A 22,683-nucleotide genomic window follows, 5' to 3' on the forward strand; every position below is an offset into this window, starting at 1 on the left:
GACTGTTTGGGTAATTAATTCCAGAAATCACATAATGCTTGGAGTGCATGGAAACATTGATGACTTTCAGTCACAACCAGAACCCTTTTTTTTTTTTTTTTTTTTTTCTTAGCTCTGGACAGTAAATGTATCACAATGATCAGTAAATAACAAGTTGCCATTACAGAATAAGTAAAAAAAATGACAGAAAGAAAAATCATATATATACTTTTATTAACAAAGATTTAAAAACAAGATCATCTTAGAATATAAATACAAAAATGTCACTGAATATTTTAATCAACATGCTCGCAGAGAGCAGAAGATTCTCAGTGAATGGACTGTGTGAGACTTTAGAAAACAGACAAAGTACCAAGGTATAAAATGGATAAAGTGCAAATTAATCTGAGCATATTATTCAAAAATATAAAACATCTGATGAGCAATTGGTGGAAAGCATCAATAAATAAAATAAATATAACTGCTTAATTGTTGTCAACTGTAAATGTCTTCTTGGTTCACATGTTTGACAGGGAGGACAGGTTCTGCAGGAGGAGAGCAAAGGAGGGGCGATCTTCCGGTTTCTGAAATTGAGAACGTGACATAAATGAGAGAGAGGTTTTCTCCTTGATGGATGGATTTTGAATATCAGCGGTCATCCTTCTTCCTGTGCTTACCTCGTTCCAGCACCACTCCATGAGCTGGTGGACAGGATCAGGGGCCAGGCGAGGCTTCAGGAGCCTCAGGCCAGAGTTCAGGGAGGCGACCACTTCACTGTTAGTGCGGTTCTCGTAAGGAAGTCGGCCCTCTGTGAAAACCTCCCACATCAGCACCCCTGAACAGTAAAAACAAGGAGGCATTGACTGATATCTTTAGCATTATTCACTGTGCTGTTTAAAGCTGTGATATTAAGCCCTGTTGTGTTTGCAGTTTGAGACATATGGATATGAACGGAGCTTTGTGCACATCTTTCAAGGTTGACAGATAAACCAAACACTGCAAAACCACATACCACAACGGGGGGGGGGGCAGCGTTGAAAAATGTAGGCAACAGTTCAAGCCAGGGCAGCAAAACACAACCAAGTACAATCATTTGGAAAATGGTGGAACTTACTCAGACTTTCTGAGAAAAGATCATTGAATGCATTTAGAAGGTATTCAGACCTGCTTAATTTTTTTCAGTTTTGTCAGGCTGCAGCCTGATGCTATAGTTGAAAAATCACTTTTTATCGTCATTAATCTACACTGCAATGAAGGTTCCCAAGAGCACAGTGGCCTCTATAATTACCTCCGCCAAGGAGGCAATGTGATCGTCAGGTTTGTTAGTTAGTTAGTTTGTTAGCAACATGACTCAAAAAGTTAAGGATGGATTTTGATGAAATTTTCAGGAAATGTCAGAAATGGCATAAGGAAGAACTTGATTAGATTTTGGGAGTGATTCGGATCGCCATCTGGATCCAGGATTCTTTACTACTGGGAGATAGGGCTAATGGTGGAGGTCTGCACTCTCCGAGTGCTTTTCTTGTTATCAAATGGAAGCAGTTTGGCACACCTCTTCCAAGAGCTGGTTGCCTGGCTAAACCAAGCATTCGGAGAAAAGGACCTTAGAGGTGACCCAGAATCCAATGGTCACTCTGACTGAGCTCCAGAGATCCTGTGTGGAGATGGAACAAAGTTCCAGGAGGACAACCATCACTGCAGCCCTCCACTGATCTGGGCTTATGGTAGAGAAACAAGAAGGAGGACTCTCCTCAGTGCAAAACACATGAAAGCCTGCTTGGAGTTTGCAACAAACTTCAGAAGAAAGCCAACTTGCTGAGTGAAGCAGTTGAAGCGTTGGAAAAGAACATCTCCTGGGCCTAAACAAAGATCTGGGTATTTGGGGGTGCCTTGGATGATGCCATTGAACCAGTGTCTCTGATTGGTGAGAGCATGGAAATTGAAGCGCAGTTCACCTACTTTGGCAGCATAACTCATTGACCTGCTGACTGCGAGGCTGACATCAACCGCAGACTTGGACTCGTGCATGAGACGATGAGTTCGCTGAGCATGACAGTGTGGCATTCCTGGTATCTGAGCATGCAGACCAGTTCTTGGTCCTTCCAGTCTTACACTCTTTTGAGGCCTGGATGTTGACTGATGGCCAGAGATGCCACCTGGACTCTTTTGTGACAACTTCTGTTCCGCACATTTTTTGACATGCTCAGGAAAATGAGGATGGGTTGGCTTGTACAGGCACCTGGCACCCTTTCCTGGGCCTAATTCAGCTTACTGCATACTAGGTCCCCAGTACCCCGTGGACTTGTCCAGACGGTGGGGGCAACTATGCAACGTGGAGGGGTCAGCTGGGAAGAGAGGAGATGGGGCCTGGAGAGATGGGGCATGGGCCAGGTGCAGGCCTGGAAAGTGGCCATCAGGAGGACAGAGAAATACACAACCAGGGTTGATGCGTCCCAGGCCAAACAGGCATATGCTATCCTAAGAGATTCTCAGGTCTGGACTCTGGCTGGGGCAGACCAAAACTTTTATCATCTATTGCCACTTTCTGCTATTAGTGTTTAAGGGACAAGAGGCTAACTAGCACCGCATTAAATTTAAAAGAAAAAAAAGAAGAACCATTTAAGTTAAAATGCATGTTTCCATGGTAAAGATGAATGACACAACTACAGTAAGATTTAAGTTCGATTCTTACTAGTTTACATGTGGGGCAAGCATGAACTTTACACCACTTTCGCCATTAAAAAAATAAAAACTGTAGCGAGGAGTACATCATGGATTTAAAAAGAGAATGCTTCAGGTGTTCTTTGAAACGAGATTCATGTTGCCGATCAATCAGCAAGAAAAACAACTCTAAGGCACTTTATTTTCATGACATGCCATGAAAAAAGGGAAACTTGATTGGCTTTAAGAGCTTCCCCTGGAGCTGTATTTCTTGACAATTCAGTAATTTAAGACACGCTTGACTAGCTAAAGGCAAAGTTTCCTCTTTTCCTGTATTTTGGTGTCAATCTACACATACAATAATCAACCTCACATACTTCTATCAGCCAGCCTAATGTGTGATTCTGTGTATCAAACTGTTTCACTCACTTTTCTGCAGCTCGGCGCAGAAGCAAGTCACAACTTCTCAAACTTTAGTCCTAGCCAAGTCCAATTGCTGCTCCCTGCTTAAACTTCCATTTTTTGGAGATGGTCCTAAACGTATTAATGTCTTCTATTTCAGTAAATCCGCATCTTGGTACTGCACCATGAAATTAGCACTGATAATTGCAGTCTGCTTGTAGGAATAAGTCCTTCTTATCTATCCAGAAGTTACAAAATGTGTGTTTTGAGTAAAACTTGTGTAACTTCAGCTTACACAACATGCTTTTAATGGAGGGGGAGGTGAGGGGAGTTATGTTTGATGACACCAAAGTTTGCCTTGTAATGCTCAGAGCTGAAGTGGAAAATTGTGCAAACACAAGTAGTGTTCTTGTTAAGCTTTTGATGTCTAAAGTGAGACGTCTAGAGTCAATATGATGACAACCGAACACTAAAACCTTCATGATCTGCAGTTATACTGCATGCAGAGTGCGAGCTTTATCACTGCTTTTGAAGGAGGTCACGTCCTGATTTGGGCGGTCTCTCCCCTTAAGAAATCATAGCCAGATACTCCTGGACTCCTGTCCATCAGCTGTGCAGGTAAGCAGGGGCTCACAATGCTGCTAGGGCTGTCAAAAGATAACCATTTTTACAGAATTTCTACAGTTAACTGTGATTAATCACACTCTCTATATTGCATTTTTAAATTCCTCTATTTCACATTTAAAATAGATCTTGTGTCATTTTTTTTTTATTTTTCCACTGTTGTAAACTAAGGCTTGTTGACTTCCTGTTTCAAAACAGACCTGCTTTTATTAGGAAAATGCTCATGCCTCTACAACTTGTGAGAGTAATACAAGACCACACATAAATAGTCAAAAAAGGTGGATCCATTAATAAGAGAAAGCTCAAATTTTTTTATATTTAGAAGTTGTGAATTAACAATAAACCAAACAGAGAATATATGAGTTTATCAATTTGTGAAGTCACAAAATACTGAAAGGGAAAAAAATGTCAGCTTTTTTTCAGGTTGAAAAGGCTGTAAATTTACGAGAACCAAAACGCCGAATATTTAGATCATAAAGTTGAAAATATCCTTCAAGGAAAAAATCATGTAACTGTCTACCTTGCAAAAGTCAATTTAGAGCCTCATCAAATCATGCTTTATACTAGGACTAAATGATCAGTAAATGCTCATGTTTCTAGTCCTAAATCATCACAATTAGCATCTTGGTTTTGAGGAGAAATTGTTGAAAATGAAACAATTCTGATCTAACCACTCTTTTGTTTCTCATAAACTCATACTTTTAAAGTCATGAGTTTATGACTTTCTAAACCTAACATTTTGGGTTCATAAGGTTAAAATTTCAGACTTTTTAACTTGGAATTTGTTTAAAAAACTGGTGGTTTGATGTAATTTCCCCTTGTGACCAATGATATTACCATATTACGTCTTATTAATACCATCTTATTACCAGGTAAATACCTGTTAAATAGGACACTAAAAGAAAGGCTTACATCATTGTTTTAAAAAAGAGACTGATACATGAACCCACCAAATGACCAGACGTCTGACTTGCTGCTGAACTTGCAGTATTTGATGACCTCTGGGGCCGACCACTTGACGGGGAACTTGGAGCACTGAGAGCTTGTGTACTGATCATCCAGGACAAATCTACAGAGAGCAGATATTACACAGTTAAAAAAAAAACATAATAAATTTTGTGATATGTTGGATAAGGCTAAGAGTAAGTGCATACCTCGTCATACCAAAGTCTGACACCTTCACCTCATTGTTCTTTGAAACAAGACAGTTCCTGGCCGCCTGAAAAAAGCAAGGATTAACTATCCAAACTGATAAAAATGTGTATCAAATAAAGTTGTTGTTTTTACCAGATCTCTGTGGATGAAGTTAGAGCTCTCCAGGTAGGCCATCCCTTCACTGACATCCAGACACATCTGCAACATGGATTCCTGAGACAGACGGCCTTTTTTGGCTCGCAGGTAGTCTGACAGACAGCCCTTCTCCATGAACTCAAACACCAGACACATCGGGGACCACCGGGTGCAGACACCATACAGCTGGACGAGTTTACAATGGGAAAGCTTCCTGGTAACAGAAACCCACATATGACAAGAAGAATTCTCCAAGAGTGATTCAAGGCGACTTTCTAAACTGCACTCACGTCATGATTCTTGCCTCCTCTTTAAAGTCCTCATCTGACATGCCCTCTTCTCGAACCATCTTCACCGCCACCTTCATCTCCCTCCATCTACCCTCCAGCACCAGGCCGAACTGTCCACTGCCTAACTCTCGACCCAGAGTCAGCTCCTCAGGGGCCACTTCCCAGTAATCTAAATGGAAGATCACATTAATTATAAGATATCAAAAAATACAGGGCATAGTATGGCCAGTTCAGACAAAAGATGCACAAGGGATAGGCACAGCTGTGAGAAATGAGCAGTTGCTGCTTGAATTAGGCTGGATGATGGTGTCATATCACCAACAGCTGGTTTTAAGGCATGTCATCTGTTTCATAGTCAAGCAAGGCCTCAGAGCCCAGAGAGGAGGCTAGCTGGTTATGCCACAAACAAAGTTGCAATCAAGTGCAATATATACAGTAATATGTCGTGGAGATTTCAGTTACTGGATCTGCATTCTTTTCCTCTTTTCATCATTGTGAAGAAATTAAACAGAACTAGGGCTGCAAGTAGCACTGAAGGGCCCTTGCACCCAGGTGCATGAGGCAGCATTTTATAACCAAGGATGTATAGCTATAGTTGGGTGTAGGCGACCTGTGCAGTGTGCTACAGCACCACAGGGAGATCATGTAAATCAGAGCTAATCAACTGGTGGCTGGGGGGGGGGGGGGTCACATCAGGCCCCCTAAGTATTCCCATACAGCCATCATAACATTATAAAAACTCAGAAAAAGTGGAGGAAAAGTAATATGTTGTATGTTGTGGTATTTCAGATATTGTTTTTATAAATGTTTTACAGCTGTTAGAACACCTGAGCTAAAAATGATCCACCTGTCAGCTGTTAGAACACCTGGGATTAAAACAATCCACCTGTCAGCTGTTAGAACACCTGGGATTAAAACAATCCACCTGTCAGCTGTTAGAACACCTGGGATTAAAACAGTCCACCTGTCAGCTGTTAGAACACCTGAAATTAAAACAATCCACCTGTCAGCTGTTAGAACACCTGGGATTAAAACAATCCACCTGTCAGCTGTTAGAACACCTGGGATTAAAACAATCCACCTGTCAGCTGTTAGAACACCTGGGATTTAAACAATCCACCTGTCAGCTGTTACACCACCTGGGATTAAAACAATCCACCTGTCAGCTGTTAGACCACCTGGGATTAAAACAATCCACCTGTCAGCTGTTAGAACTCCTGAGATTAAATAATCCACCTGTCAGCTGTTAGAACACCTGGGATTAAAACAATCCACCTGTCAAATTTAGAACACCTGAGATTAAAACAGTCCACCTGTCAGCTGTTAGAACACCTGAGATTAAATAATCCACCTGTCAGCTGTTAGAACACCTGGGATTAAAACAATCCACCTGTCAAATTTAGAACACCTGAGATTAAAACAATCCACCTGACAGCTATTAGAGAAAAACACTAGAATGTTTTAGTTTAACAGACTCAAATGTATGTGAACCACAAGTTTGAAATGTTAAGATTATAAAGTCCTAATGTAAGAAACCCAACCATTATATTCAGCTTGGTTTCTTGGAAATTGTTGCCTCTAGAGCACTTTGAATTTATGATTTTAAAAAGTTTCTAATTCAGAATTTTAAGAATTTATTAACTTGGAAATTTCAAATTACAACTTCTTAAACTCTAAATTCAACATTTGTTTCCCTTTAAATAACCACCTTTATTCTGCTTAGTTAAAAAAAACACCTTTTTGCACAAAAATAAATAGATCTTATTTTTTTATCTGTTAGAGAAATATTTTTTTTTGTTTAATTTTACAAAGAAATATGTACATTTAATTTCAACAAGCAGATGGGTAGTGGTGTGTGCAGAAGTGGGTATACTCTTCATTTCAAAGTGGGTATACTCTATGGTGACAAAAAATAAGTGGGTATTTCTGTGTATATCCTGCACTATATGCCACTATATGCTGAAATGAGTTTTGTTCACAGATGGTTTGTTCATTTGCCGCACAAATGTGCGGCAAATGTTTTAATTGGGCCTGTGCTCTGCAAAGAATAAAACAATGACAAAAGCATCAAGTGGGCTCATCCCTATGTGTCCTTGTTGTAGCTGTGTATTATCCAGAGATTTTTAAAGTCTTTGAGTTATTCTCATACACGATCTTCATGCACCCTACTATAACTTTGTCTCTGTTTTTTCACTCGGGCCAAGTTTATTAAAGAACTGAATCAATGAAAAATTAACAAAAGATAGTCAAACTGTGGGATGTTTTTAACTGTTTCAAATGGGAAGGAGCCCAAGGACAAGAGAGTTTATCTAACCTCGTAAAAATTGCCAAGGAGGGTGAGGCTTGAAAAGGGTCAATTGTGTAAGTTTGAATGTTGTTGCACAACAACAAAAAGAGAACACCACCTGACTATGCTTCTGTAAGAGCCACTAGATGTCAGCAAAAATAAGATTTTTTTTTTAGAAACATGAGTGAAGACTACTTTAGAGTCCAGCTAACGTGTCTATGGAAGAGCATCATGTAACCTTTTAAGGGATCAGCGATGTCCTGGGAGCAGCCTCTGTCTAGAGAAACAGGGTGTCTCAAACGGGTTATCAATCCTGCAAAAAAAAACAAACAAACAAACAAAGAAAAACACCAAACAAACATGAGCAGACATCTCAGAGTGGGGCTTTTTTTTAACTTGTGAGACTATTTATGAAGTAATACTGTAGTGTCGGGAAGCCAGCCTTCACCTGCAGCATTGTGTTGGTGGTAATGGATGAGCTCAGGAATGGTGCTGAACAGGTATTTCTCTGCCAAGTAATATGTGGCCCCTCCTGTTTCTGTCTGTTTGATTTGGTAATGTTTCACCCTTGGATTCTTCTCCCCATTTGACCTGAAGAAAACAAAGAGATATTTTTACACAATGAAGCAGGCATACTTTCAAAGGCAGCATACAAAAACAAAGTGAAAAGACTCGCAGAATAGTTAGGAACAACAGCGTTAATTTAAAAAGAAGTTTGCATGTAATTATGCATCTACACAGGGATGCACAATGTTGCATTTGAGCCGATTTGGAGGTACTGGTAATCCAAAATTACCAGTATCTCAAAACTTAATTGAGCTGATACAGATATTTTTTTTTCAATTGCAGGAAGTCTGTCCTGCACTAGATCTGATTCGTTCCTCTTATTGTGGCAGCCTATCTGTTAGAAGTCGCTTTAATAAAGCTTTGCCATCATCATGCATTGAGACATTCTTAATGTAACAACAACGGTGTGACATCATGTGTCAATTTATTCTGCATTTTGGCTCTCTGGGAGCACAAGAGTGCCAAATACATACACACAAACACATCCATACACTCCCCTACTTGCCTTTGTTACTCCACTGTTTCTAATATTGTTAAGTCACGGCTGGGAAAGGCTGACCCGTGGAAAAAAAGACCTCAGAGAATGATTTGATGAATGTCGGACCATCAGAGCAGCAAAACATATGATAAAGTAGGTATGCAGGATGGCTGAGGAGTTAACTACAGAGCACAAGCTTGACAAGCAGCTGTTTTTGCTGTTCACTATCAGTGCAGCCAGTTGGTAAGTTGAACTTTTGCTGAAGCCAGTCTGGAGATAAAATGATAATGCTGCTAAAGCTGCATCAATGTAAATATCTTCACCAGCCTCCATTGTTTACAGGCTTGCAGTACAGCTACACTGTGTTCCAAATTATTATGCTGTTTTTGTTTTTTTTCTTCCTTAATATTCTATATAATTGTCAATAGGATATTTCATTCTTTAACAATTATATTGTAATCTGGATTTTATTCGACAAAATTCCAAATGAAAATACTGGCCATTTTTTTTTGCAAAATCACTTAAAATGCAGTGTTCTGTATTATTATGTAAAACGGAGTTTCAAAACACTCAGTAGTTTTGAAGTACTGGAAACAGAAATCTGTCATAATTTTTGCATTAGGAGGTAATTTTTCTTCAAATCAAAGCTATTTCAATCAAAAACATCTTCACAGATCGAGTTCCATACTAACATAGGAGCCCTTCTTTGATATCACCTTAACAACTCTCTATTCCATTAAACTTTTATGTCCGTGTATAGTTTCTGCCTGTGTTTCCTTTGAGGATGCCAGAGCTTCTGCCGTCCACCCTCATAGAGCTTCCTTTTAAGGATGCTCCACAGGCTCTTTGCAGGGTTAAGGTCAGGGGATGATGGTGGCCACAACATTATTATTTCTCCCTTTATGCTCACAGAAGCCAAGGTTTCTGTCTCTCCTTAAAAGGCATGGTTCTACTTTTTGTACCATGGCAGGACATGGGCAGTTAGAGACTAAAAATTTTTTGCTGAGGTCATTCTGACACCTTCAGGCACCTTAAAGGGGCCTACCAACTCACTTCCTATGATTCCAGCATAAAAAAATCACTCCACCACCTCCTTGCTGACCTCGCAGCCTTGTTGTGACATGGATGCCATCCACCAACCATCCAGGACTCCATCCATCTAGACCATCCAGTGTAGCATGGCATTCATTAGTGAAATAAACTGTTTGGAAATTTGTCTGCATATATTTCTTAGCACAATGTAATTGTTTCTCCTTGTTGCAGTGGTTAAGGGTCGCTGAAATGCAAGTTGACGCACATCGGCAAGCCTCTGGAGGAAATTGCATGGAGAGGTTCTTGGGACTTGCAAGGCACCAGCAGCTTCAAAAACCTGTTTGCTACTCATCAGTGGATTTTTCACAGCTGCTCTCAATATGAATTTGCCTCACAGAAACTTTTTTAATACGCCTTTATCTGAACAAACCTGTCTGCGCTCTGAATCACACAAATACTTTTCACAGTATGATGATCGCTCTAAATTTCTCATGAAATATCAAGTGTTTTTCTACCTTTTCAAGCTTTTTGACCTGCAGACCGATCTTTCTTTTTCCTCATATTGCATGAATCCTGTGACTTGCTTGATAATGTGGAACAACCGCCTTAAGTAGATTCCTTTTAGTTAGGCTTCTATGCCAAACTAATGACAAACCTTTCTGAGATTGGTGTCAGTGATGGAAACTGACAGAAGACGCAGCAAAATCGAAAACTTTAATTGAAAAACTAAAAATTAAATTTTTCTTTAATTAGTATTTGCATTATAATTTGGAACACAGTTCAAACCGTGCCTGTTGCTAACGTACCATTCTCCTGATGGTGATTGGTCCAATCATTCTTTAACTGAGAAATGGGCATCAGCTTGAGATTTTGCAAGAAGGATCCACCTTATGACAGCCATGGAAACTGGCCAGTCCATCAGCTTTGCAAGGTTACACCATTTGGGAACCATTGCTTTACGCTGAGATTCAGTCATATGTTGTCAAGTATCATCACAAAATCACATATCACTGAAAAAAAAGTGAAGGAAGTCAAATTACCCTGGTGCCTTGGTGAAGACAGACACTGTGTAGACTCCTGCTTGCCTTGAATCCCGCACCATGAATGCGCCTTCTTTTCCCTAAAAAGTAAGCCATTAAAAATGCATAAAATCAGCCATGCTTTCAACATGCAAATCAGTCTGATTTGCATGTTGAAAGCATGGTGGAAGTTACAAGCAGCATGCTGGTATTTGTTTGTAACACATGTTGGAAAGCTGCTCTTCTTCCTTTGTGCAAAACCGAGTTTAACAGCAGGAAATTCAGCTTTGTGGTTGCGAGACATTCTTTATGTCCTATGTCATGTTAGATTCTTGTTGTGCAGGTGCATTTGCATTCATCGTGCAACTGCACCATTGCTGGAGGTGGCACAGTCAAAGCAAAACAGCACAGCATCACAGAAGAGCTACATCCTGCTAATTATCATAAGTATTATTATTTGGAACATTTTTTTACTGTGAAACCACAGCTGGAAGCATAAACAGATTAAAGAGAATAATCACTGCATCCTTAAACAATGAAATGATTTCACCTCTTTCATTAACAAATCCTCTGCTTCCCCTCTGGTTATGTTTTTGTTGTACCATCTGTGAGAAGACAAATGAACAACAAATAAATCAGCACCGTGGAGGACTAAATGGATTTGTAGACATTCACATGGAGGAGTAATTTCATCACACTCACTCAAATCGCTCAAAGTTGTTTCCAGATTTTATGGCTACAGAAGTACTGGGTACGAAACCTTTGTTCCTGCAGAAGAGGTCAGAAAAATATACAGTAGGTACATTATTACAATCATTCTTATTAAGGTAAATTTGCTGCTAAGATTTTTAAGTAATTAATATCAAATGTACCCCCTGTTATCCACAACAGCCCACCAGTCAGAGTGCAAACTGTTTATCAGGATGTACTCCTGGTCCTTCTGAAGAGGCAAGTCATCATCTCTAAGCGGTGTGTAATCTTGTAGAGCAATGACAATCCTTTGTCCTTCATCATGCTGCTCCATCTGACATAGATGAGAATAAATTTGAAGTGAAACTGTCACAATTTTGACCTTAGATGGAACAAAACTTTAAAGCCTGTTGTATCATATTTGATACATACTTTTATGATACCTCTATCTAATCAATATGATCATAAATTACTTAAAAAAAACTTCTGAATACAATCTATTTAATAAAAAATGCCCTCCAGTGAATTATCAGTTACCAAAAACACCTAATGTATCAAATGAGATACAAATAATATATAAGTTAAATTTTATGGAAATTTGGATTTTTGGGATTTCAGTAGAAAGTGAAATAAATATTTCAGTTCCAAAAAATTAGAATTCTCTGGCTATAATTTGTGTTTTCAGGCTTTAATGGGTTTAAGATGTGTATCTTTAAGTACCTCAAGATTCAATCCAATTCTGATCTTTGGGGTCACGATTCAAGTCAGAATCGATTTTTGATTCAATCTGGTTCCCGAAGCGCAACACGTTCCAATTCCTTACAGACTGAGCTACTGCCGCCCCCAATGTCTGCAATACTGCAGATGCTGCATCAATCTGCCTTTCGATCTTGCGGTCCATTCTACCCTCACTCGTAAACTAGACCCAGAGATACCTGAACTCCTTCCCGTGGGTGAAAGACCGTAACTGGAGGGAGAAATTTTTCACTCTGAAAGTCCCCACCCACACCTCTCCAGTGGCCAACAAGCAAACTGCAGGAAAACTTCCTGGGTTTGCTGAAGCTTCCTTCTCCCCTCCACCCAGTCCCCTGCAGTTACGACTCCAAGCCCAACTAGAAGTCAGAAGTCTTAGAGACACCCGATGAATAAGTGCACAGACAACATGACCAAAACTTGACTCTCTTTGTGGCTTACTTTGAGTCATTTTGATTTATCTCACACCCTGACCTTGTTTAAAATCATTGTCGAGAGGAATCGTCTGGTTATACATCACATGCATATTATACACCTACTCTTGTGTGGGTGCATGGGCAATTGCACCTTGCCAAAGCCCACCTCTCCCAACCCTGTCAGGGCCTTGGTAGTGTACTGTGCCTGAGCACAATACAGCGCTCTCACACTGGCCAACAAACTAGACTTTGGCGCTCAAGCTTTCTCAGGTATGGCACATATTGTCTAGTGTGAGTGCACTCAAAGCCAGGGAATTTCCTCAGTAGGTTACTTTAGATATTTGCAAACCTTTTCCAGCAAATTTAAGGGTTATTGGTTACAAAGGAGGCCTGTAACTGCCACATTTAGATCATCAAATATAAAAAACAAAGCTGCAAAAATGAAAATCATTTTCGCCTAAACCACAGAGGATGTTTGTTTTAATGAAAAACTGAACCATTAAAAAGTAAAGCAGAGATTTTTTTTAAGGTTGAAAGGTTATAAGGTGGGAGAGTGAAAGAAGTGAAAAATTGAAGACAAAAAGGAAACAAAAACATAATAAATATTTCAACATTCACTCTGTCTTGTATTTTGAAAGCAGGGATTAAATCGGTGTTAATTTTAAATTATTTATCTCTAAAAGTGTTACCTCTGGGTCTGGAAGGAGAGGAAGAGGCTTTTTAGAGGCTGTGGAGAAATTAGAAAAATGAAACTGAGGAATGTTGTTGGTACATTAAAGTATGTAAAATTGTGTTGATGATATTGCAAGGCACTAAGTTATGCACAAGCTGAAGTTAGATCTAGATTGAGATTATAGAAGCTTCTTTAATATATCAAATGTTCTTTAGCTGCCACAAGCAGATGAGCAAGAAGTGGCTAGATAAAAGTCAAAGAAATTAAAGAAACACAAACCACAACCCAGCGGGTCGTACACTTGACAACCCGTCGCCAACCTCTCTGTTTGTTGGCAACATCTCCATTTTCCATCCATCCAGAAATTTGGGTGATATTTGGCCACTAGGTCGTTATGCTTTGTCTCTGTGTATCAGGGTAAAATAGTAAGAGCGTCAAGTGTTTGATTTTAAATTAGAGATTTCACAGTCATTTCTAGTCAAAAAATGTACAGCTCTTACCCTCTTTAAGGGCTCTGACCCATCTCACACGACAATCATTATCAGGAGCAAAAATGTAGAGATAGTGTTTGTCATGAAAAACCTGTAGAGACATTATCCATGTCAATAAATACGCTCATATAGATTTTTTACTACTTTTTTACTACTGCACCAAATAGTAGTAGCATATTTATTTAGTCATCAAACAAAACAAAAAAATATAGACAGTGTTGATGGTTTAAACAGTCAGCTGTTTTAAGTTGTGATTTAACAGGCAGATCCTACATTCTTATTGAATGAAACCACCAGCACTCCATAAACTGCACTCCATAATGTGTATGTACTAAAAAGTAAACCACTGGTTTTGTTTTTTGGATAAATCTTGCTACTATAATTGGCGGCGTGTCTGTGTGTCTGTCTCAATTTGCATGTCACACCGTTGCTGCAATTGTCCTTGATCCCTTTCAGAAGTCTTCTTGGATGAACTGGTTCCAAATTGGTGACATAAAAAAAATCATTAATGTGTTCTAATTTTCTATAAAATCTTTAACTGTTGCACCTTTTGCTTGAGTTTGACTCCCTCCCCATCCCCCGTTATACTTCCCCTGTCACTTCCCCACCACAATACCATAGATGAGACGGCCTTAGCTTTCAAGCACATGATTAAAGGTTGAAACCGCACGGGCACATGACTCTGGTTTTTGTTATAACTGAGAAAGAAGCAACAACTGGACTTTGTTGAGGAAACGTATTTAGCATGCCTGAATGTGAAGATACCCCTGCTCCATGATCCCTGATCAAAGTAAGCTCTCTTTAAAGTACTTCTCCATGATCATATTAACAAGATAACACAGCGGATGTATTACACATTAGTGTTAGAAATCTCGGTTTATTTGATGTTATTTGTCAATTACAGCCACAAATGACATCAAATAAACCGAGATTGGCAGTGCTGCAACAGCATGTTAGAATATGCAGCCGTCTCCGTGCTGCCAAACAGTGTGATACTTTGTTAAAGCACCACAATAAAGTATGTACTCTAAAATTCTGTAAATATGTAAGTCAAAAGGCCAAGCTTTTGGAGAAAAAAACACCCTTTTCATGCAAATTGGCCCTAAATGCAATTACATCTCATGATGAGGTTTAAGACTAGTCTACTGTTTGTGAGAGCTGATGGAAGTGCGCCGCAGTTTTCATGATGCACGAACTTTCCAGAGGTCTAAAAGACTAAAACCAACTAAAACTATGACTAAAAATGTTCATTGACAGCCTTTTTTCCATGACGTAAACTAGATTAAAATGTAATTTAGTTTTCGTCGAACATTAAAAATCCATGATGTTTCTCCACTGTCAAAGTACAATGCATCTGTATCTCCTCTGCGTCTCAGCTGTAGAAAGCAAGGACCCCAGGTTTGGCAGGGTGCATAGAACACACTACCATGACTTGACACAGATCTAGGCAAGAAAATATATGCTTGGGCTAAAAGTTAAACTAGACTAAAATGTTTTGGAGTTTTCATCGACTAAAACTGAAAAGGGTAGAAAAGACTAAAATGTGACTGAAACTAAAAGACATGTTATCAAAAGACTAAGACTAAGACTCAAATTAAAAATAGCTGTCAAAATTAACATATACGACACAACCTAACTACTTGGCCATCAGGGCCACTATTAACAGCTTTCCCCCCAATTAAGCATAAAATTCATCTATGAAACAAAAACAGGGGTTCACTGTTTGTTGAATACACTTAATGGAATGCAGTTTTTATTGTAAAGACGGGTCAGTTTAAAAGAAAAGGAAAGCAGTGGGGCTGGTGGAGCTGAGCAGCACGCCATCTTTTGTTACTGTTTTGATTGAGAGCTCCCTAGTGGTGCTTTATAAATGCTTTGCATTTATCATTGAAGGAAATTCTTCATTCTTGGTGTCTTGCATATTTTGCTTGGTATAAAATTGAATGTACAGCATATAACTAAACATAATGTGTTGTGTATTTGTAAGCATGAACGATGTGGGAAATTGAGCTCACCTGGAAAGGGTACTTAAAGCTGCATGGAATAGGGACATCAGTACATACGATCTCCGCACACTTGATTGAGTTCAGATTGATGCAACCTTTCACCATGGGTTTTCTCTGAGAGAAAAACAGCCATTTAGTATGAATATCATGGAAATTATTGAAATTAAGTTGCTTCATAGTAGGGCTAGGTAATACGATACACTTTATTGTACCCTTAGAGAAATGTGCCTTAGACTGCAAGTGCTGCACACATGAAGCTGCTAGATGTAAGTAATAACATTTAAGTAATGAATTAAAACAAACACAACAACAGACCTCGTGTACACAGAGTTATGCATATCAAAAAAAGATGCAACCACATAACCTATATATTACACCATTGCACAAGACTCTCATATAAATACTTAAAAATATGCTGATTATAAATAACAATGAGAAAAAAAGAAATACAGAAAGATAAAATAAAAAGGTGAAAGATAAACAAAACAACATTTTTTAAAACCCTAATTGAGGTGGGCACAAAAAGGAGTTTTTAAAGCAGTTCATTTTACATGTGAGGACTCTGTATCGTCTACCAGATGGGAAAAATTCAGACTCAAGGTAGAGAATGTGCAAAGGATCAAACAAAGCTCGCTGTGCTTGCCTCAGAACAGACTGTTCATCTGAAAAGTTTTCAGTCCTCTGCACAGTCTCCACTGCAGTCTATACCAGATAATCTAGTTTAGATTATAACTGAACAGATAGTACCGTACCGGATACCAGAAAAACATGATCTTCTGATCAACGCCCAACACCCTGAGTTGGAGTAAAAAATAGGCCATAGCCTTTGCTCTAAATGAGAACACAAATTAGTAACATGTATGTATCTCCCAGCTAAACAGGTTATCTAAGTAAACACCTTAGATACATGTAAGAGCTGAGCTGATTGATTTTGTCATCATGGATTGGCAGTGGGGTATGATCACCGACTGAACAAAGGTCCAGCACCATATGGACTCATGAATGCTACTTGAATTTCTTTTGGCTGAACTGATATTTTTTACTGTAAAGAAATAAGTGTTACAGTTCCATGAACTTTGAGAAGAACATGCTTGATGACAACAAAAAATAATGTCCCATAGTATGCTTTCACCAAGGGACACTTTTGTTTGGTTTGGTCCAGGATGGAGTGCAATTGTTTGGTGAAAATTTTGTTAGTATCAACATGAAGTTAATAACCTTCAGCCAACAGAGAGAGAGAGAGTCCAATCCAAACTGCTCATGTTAGCAACATTTGGAAAAGTGAGTGTAACTGGCAGTGAGCTAAGGTAACATATTTGTGAAATGTAGACAGTGTGAAGGGGTTTGCCTGCAACTTTTGAAAATTAAAAACAATCCATTGCCCAAGACTCTGAGCTTCGTTGTCCTTGTATAAAACAAGAATCCAGATATGTTTTAGCAATAATATACAAACTTCTCTTCCAGAAAGTTGGTATGTTTGTTAAATGTGAATAAAAACAGAACACAGTAATTTCTTTGAAAATCATTTTAAACCATTTTAAACCCATCTTCAGCAAAAGAGACAAGATTTAAGGTTTAAACTTACCACTTAAACAGTTTTTGGCAACATACTTTCATTCTGAATTTGCTATCTGCAACACATAGCCCCGAAAAAATAGGACAGAAGCATGTTTACCACTGTTTAACATGTCGATTTCTTCTAACAACTCTTGACAGGTGTGCAGGAACTGAACTCATTGTTGCCAAAGCATTGGAGGTGAAATTCTGATATGAGGCCCCCCAGTACAGTAAGATCACAGCACGCTTTTACACTCTAGGTCAGTCCATCTCAGATGGGCTCAGTTCCAGAAAAGTTACTGGTGCTTTTGGATGTTGTCAAAATGTTTTTCCTTTCAATGGTCAAGCATTAACTTACATTTCGTTGATGTCTTTCCAAAACTTTATATCTCCAAAATCACCACTTTTCAAGGCAGTTAAAAAAAAAGTGTATTTTCAAATAATTTAACACTGAATGGTCATCAACAGAGCATCTTTTAGGCTTTTTTTTTTATTTAAGATTTAAATAAACCTACTTCCAGATGTTAAGGGTGGCCAATTAAAATCATAAAAATGAAAATACAGGGTTTTGGTCAGCCGCCAGTGATTCACAGATGCAGCATCGTACTGTGCTGAGTAGTAATGGTTTTCCAAAGTGTTCCTCAGATCATGCAACAGAATGATTCAGGTTTTTGATGCATCAGTGCCAGAGGGGTTAAAGATCACATGTTTTGACCCTTACATGTAAACATTTCTCCAGATTCACTGAATCTTTGGATGATTTTTATGAGTTGTAGATGGGGAATTCCTGAATTCCTTGCAGTTACAGGTTGAAGAGTGTTCATAAAATGTCTGGCTATATTTGCACGCAATCTTTTTATGAAGTAGAGAGCCTCGCACCATCATTGATTATGAATGACTGAGCCTTACAGGAGTGCTCCTTTTATACCCAATTATAGTATCACCTATAATCTGTTACCAGTTAACCTACTCAGCTGTGAAATGTTTCAGGTGGCATTTTTTAGAGTTCAGCAACTTTCCAAGTCTTTTTCTGGCCCCATTCCAGCTTTTTTGGAACAGGCATAAAAACAGAATGTGTGTATATTAAATAAAGTTTATCACTTTGAACATTAAATATATTGTCTTTGTGCTGTATTCAGTTGATTATAGGTTGAAAATGATTTGCAAATCACTGTCATCTGTTTTTATTCACCTTTTATGGAGTTGGGGAAAACACTCCTCAGATAGAATAAGATTTTTAAATTTCAATTAAACATTTCATTCACATCAACTTAACAACAACTTTAAAAAGATTATCTTGTGCTCGATAAGCATTTTAGTGTTGGTGGAGCTTCCTGTAAACAGTCTTTTTACTTAGTATAAGCCCTGACATCTGGTTTCAACATGAACATAAACTTTGACGATTTTAACAATACAGACTCACCCTATAGCTCATTTGAAAATACATCTATCCTACAAACTCCACACACTTCCCAGCCCTACTTCAGAGAAAGCATAATATGTGTATACAGCTTCAAGAGTTCATGTTTTTAAATATCTTAAGACAGACATTAATAAAGGACATTTACTCACCCCAGGACGACGCTCAGAATACTTCAGCTCTTGGGTGTCCAATACAAAAAACCTCTCCTTATAGTTACAAGGTGATGTTCTCTTCTTTTGCTGAGATTTTTTAATCATAGTTGCCTTTAAAATCACCCTGGGGAACATTGTGACTGCTGCTAACAGCACTGTAAGAAACACTGGAGGCTTTTCAGCTACGGAGAGAAAGGCTGAGCACCTTGTGAAAGAAAAAAAAGTAGTGTAACATAGCTTGATTGGTGCTGTAGAGCTTCCGGCACAAAAAGTTGATGCACTCGGTAAACCACATCCAACACACAAATGAGTTGTGCAAGCAAATATACACACCCATGCACCTACACACATCAGGAACAGACACATGAACTTTCACTTCTGTTGCAATATGTTCAATCTGGTGTGCAAAAGCAGCCAGGTTGTTTTCTAATCCGGCAGCTTTTGAAAATTTAGCCCCAAAATATGGAGATAATACTGTTTCTGCCAAAAACAAGTTTTGGTAAGGACTAGGATGTTTGAGTTAAACTGCACTGACAACAACAACTTTCAACTTACTTTGTTTGTGTTTAATAAGTTTTCACATTTTCTGTCAAACAAGACAAACAGAAAAGACAAATTTAAAAACACTGTATAGCTCAGCCTGGAAAAGGGTAAAAAAACAACAAAAAAAGGCACATTCAACACAAATTTTACTTTATTTAAGTGGGAACTAACTACCTGGTTATTTTGTAGTAATAAGTGGTCGTCTCTCAAGACAAAGATGGTGATCATCTCATAATAAGTTAGCATTTTACAAGTAACAACTCAGAAATATGGAGGGAATAATTTACCAAGTAACAATGTATTAATTGTCTAGTAATTCCTTGTAATATTGTGGCAATTTTCTGATAATTAGGTGACATTTTATCCTAACCGCCTGACCATGACCCTAAAAATTACTTGAAAATTATTCTGGGAGGACTCACTGATTCAGTGGGCCAAATTAAAGAAATTACTGGAAATGATCAAGAAACTTATATTGAAAATTATCATCTTAACTGTAAGAAAATACTTGCCACTTAATTACCTGAAAATTCCCACAGTATTACAAGAGTTAGGGATAGGGGTTAGGATTAGGGTAAAGTATCACCGAATTACCAGAAATTGACCTTAAAACTACCAGGGTTAGGGTTATGGTTATGGTAAAATACAACCCAATCACCTGAGAATGGCCTCAGTATAAAGACTCAGGGGTTGGGGGATTAGGACTATGGTTAAATACATCCTAATTACCTGAGATTTATCTCAATATTACAATAGTAAATGGTTTTGGATTAATTCAATTCAATTCAACTTTATTTGTATAGCACATTTCATACAGGCGTAAACTCAATGTGCTTTACAGGAGATTAAAAACAAACAGAAAAAGCAATCAGCACATTAGATTAGAGTAAAACACTGCCTAATTATCTGAGAATTACCTCAGTATTAGGAGGGTTAGGGTTAGGAGTAAGGGTTATAACAATATACCACCTAATTACCTGAGAATAGCCTCAATATTACAAGGGTTTGGGACTAAAGTTATGGTAAAATACCACCTAGTTACCAGAGAATCGCTGCAGAGCTACAAGGTATTTCTTGAGAATTTATACATTATTACTGGGTAAATACTTCCTTGACATAAATGAGTCATTACTTGGTAAAATGCCAACTTCTAATTAGCTAATTACCACCTCATTCTTGAGAAACTGAATTAGTTATTAAGGCCAACTAAAATAAATAACCACCCAAATTTTATGATCTTTGGGTACTTTTAACATATCATAACCACAGTTGGGTCCTGACATACATACATGATACAAGACCACTAAAAAAACAGCAGACACTTTAACATTTAGATATTCAGAAATGGTGTCCTCATTTTGAAGAAGTCAGCTGCTTTAGCATGTTTTATCAAGAGATCTAGAATATTCTTCTTTATCTCGCAGGAGATCCAGTGAAGTAATCTTTCTATCTTGCACGGAATGCAAAAAAATTAAACTCATAAAAGAGAAGGGGGAGTATTTTGTTTTAAGTTTTATTCAATGCATGTTCTGCAATTCAGACAGAATCCCAATATGTCTCATTTCTGAGAAGACTAAGGAATTAAATAAAGAAGTAATGTACACCGACTTTATTTTGCATTTCAAAGAAGAGTGTGTGGGGTAAAACTTGGAAAATGAACTCTTTCCTGGGTCTGCCTAGAAGTTCTATTTTTGTTTCCTACATTTAGTGTTTTTTGTCATATGTCCTTGACATTGATCATTAAAAATATTAGTGATGGATTCTGTTTGGGGTGGGACCTTTTGTTCTGTAAAAATAACTCTGCTTTAAAATATGTATGATCATAAAGTTCTTTGAAGTTACCATGACCGAAAGAAAAGCCACTTCTGCATCTGTTTTCAGAAATAACTTAGACTTAAACTTAATAAAATACTTCATTCTCAGAAATCATGAGAGCTGTAAATGTATGCTACAGCACCACCATCAGGCAAACTGCTTTAGAAATGATCAGATGTCAGTGTTTTTAGAGAGTTTTCCATCACTTTGGAAGTCTGAATCAAAAGATGTGAACTCTTATGCTTATAAAACGGGTTCATGCACCAAAATTCAAGCACTTTTAAAGCACTTTCAAGGTGCATTTTCAAGCATTTCCAGCACCGTATAGCTTTGGTAAATTCTGTACTGAAACAGATACATGTTTAATTAGAAATACAATTTCACTTCCTTATCACAGGAAGACAGATGCTGTAAACAAACAAATTTTGATTTATAATAGCACCTACAAATAGGAAAAATATCAAAGGAAAACATAACTGAGTCAAAATCAAATGACTGCCCTTGAGTAACATCAGCTTCAATAATTTATCTGTGAAAATGTGAAAGTGATGACTCATGGAAATTTAAGACTAACACCTCAAGTTTACTTGGTTATTGCCTCAGAGAAACTGTCACACTTACATTATTTTATCATTTATTTTTATTTTCTTTCAAGGACCCTTTGACAAAGTGGATTCAGAAAGTACGTAGATCCCATTCACTGTATCAATTTTGTTTCGTTGCAGTCTGAGTCAGATTAGACTTTTTGCAACTTTATGAAAAATAAAAAACTGAAATATCACATTAACATAAGTATTCAGACCTTTTGCAAACTTGCAATTTGGCCCAGGTTCCTACCATTTCTCCAGATTTTTTTTGTTCTTTTCTCAAAGATGTTCCTGATTTGAGTTCTCCCTAAATTAAATTGATTGGACATGATTTGAAAAAAGCCCTTGCATGGATATTTTTGGGAAGATGCTGGAAAATTTTCGAGTATTTCAAGTTTGTGTATTTTGGGGAAATTTGCTGTGGAATTTGTGGGTATCTTGTTAAGAATTTGGGTTAAAACATTTCTTGAGAATTTGGGTATGTAAATTTGGAAAATGTATTTGTAATTTGTGGAAGTGTAGTGTAAGTCTTTGGAAATTTTATTTGGATTTTTTTTTTGGGGGGGGGGGGGGAATTTTAGGGAATTTTCACAGAAACTTGGGATCTTTATTTGTTAATTTTGGTTATTTGATTTGGGAATTTGGGGAGGATTTGAGTGTGCTTTGAAATTTCTTTATGGAAATTTCAGGAAATTTGCTTGGCTGTTTCAGGGAATTTTCTGTTATTTCCATGGAATACAATTTTTGGGGGAGTTTGCTTTGACACTTTGGGAAATTTCTTTGAAAATTTTCTGGAATTCAAACAGAATTTTGGGGCATTTTTACTGGGATGGTCAGGCCTACTGACAAAGTTTCACTGAAAGGTTTGGGGAACAGTTGAAGAAATGTGCAGTACCTTTTATGAGAAACTTTGAAAATGTTTAAGAATTTTCACAGTGGTTAGGGTAA

General features: G+C 38.0%; 1 protein-coding gene across 1 annotated transcript; it reads right to left on the bottom strand.

The window, feature by feature from the left end:
- Window positions 1–246: 246 nt before the first annotated feature.
- itk (IL2 inducible T cell kinase) lies at window positions 247–18,966 on the bottom strand. Its single transcript, XM_041798081.1, has 17 exons — window positions 18,788–18,966; window positions 15,668–15,772; window positions 13,662–13,743; window positions 13,441–13,566; window positions 13,178–13,215; window positions 11,502–11,653; window positions 11,332–11,397; window positions 11,180–11,234; window positions 10,651–10,730; window positions 7,982–8,124; window positions 7,772–7,846; window positions 5,247–5,415; window positions 4,954–5,170; window positions 4,821–4,885; window positions 4,617–4,735; window positions 657–814; window positions 247–563 (listed from the first exon to the last, which is right to left on the bottom strand). The coding sequence occupies exons 1-17, from the start codon at window positions 18,923–18,925 to the stop codon at window positions 498–500; spliced, it is 1,854 nt and encodes a 617-aa protein (XP_041654015.1). The 5' UTR covers window positions 18,926–18,966; the 3' UTR covers window positions 247–497.
- Window positions 18,967–22,683: the final 3,717 nt, after the last annotated feature.

Source organism: Cheilinus undulatus, linkage group 10 (assembly GCF_018320785.1).
Source record: "Cheilinus undulatus linkage group 10, ASM1832078v1, whole genome shotgun sequence".
Taxonomy (NCBI): Eukaryota; Metazoa; Chordata; class Actinopteri; order Labriformes; family Labridae; genus Cheilinus; species Cheilinus undulatus.

What these genes read in the sequence shown, in the direction of transcription:
- itk (XM_041798081.1), bottom strand. Translation starts at nt 18,925, where the DNA reads ATGTTCCCCAGGGTGATTTTAAAGGCAACTATGATTAAAAAATCTCAG. An exon ending in GTACGACCCGCTGGGTTGTG is followed by an intron (nt 13,216 to 13,440) that starts GTTTGTGTTTCT and finishes ATTTCTCCACAG; the next exon opens with CCTCTAAAAAGCCTCTTCCT. An exon ending in CATCGCTGATCCCTTAAAAG is followed by an intron (nt 5,416 to 7,771) that starts GTTACATGATGC and finishes TCTTCCATTTAG; the next exon opens with ATTACTGGGAAGTGGCCCCT.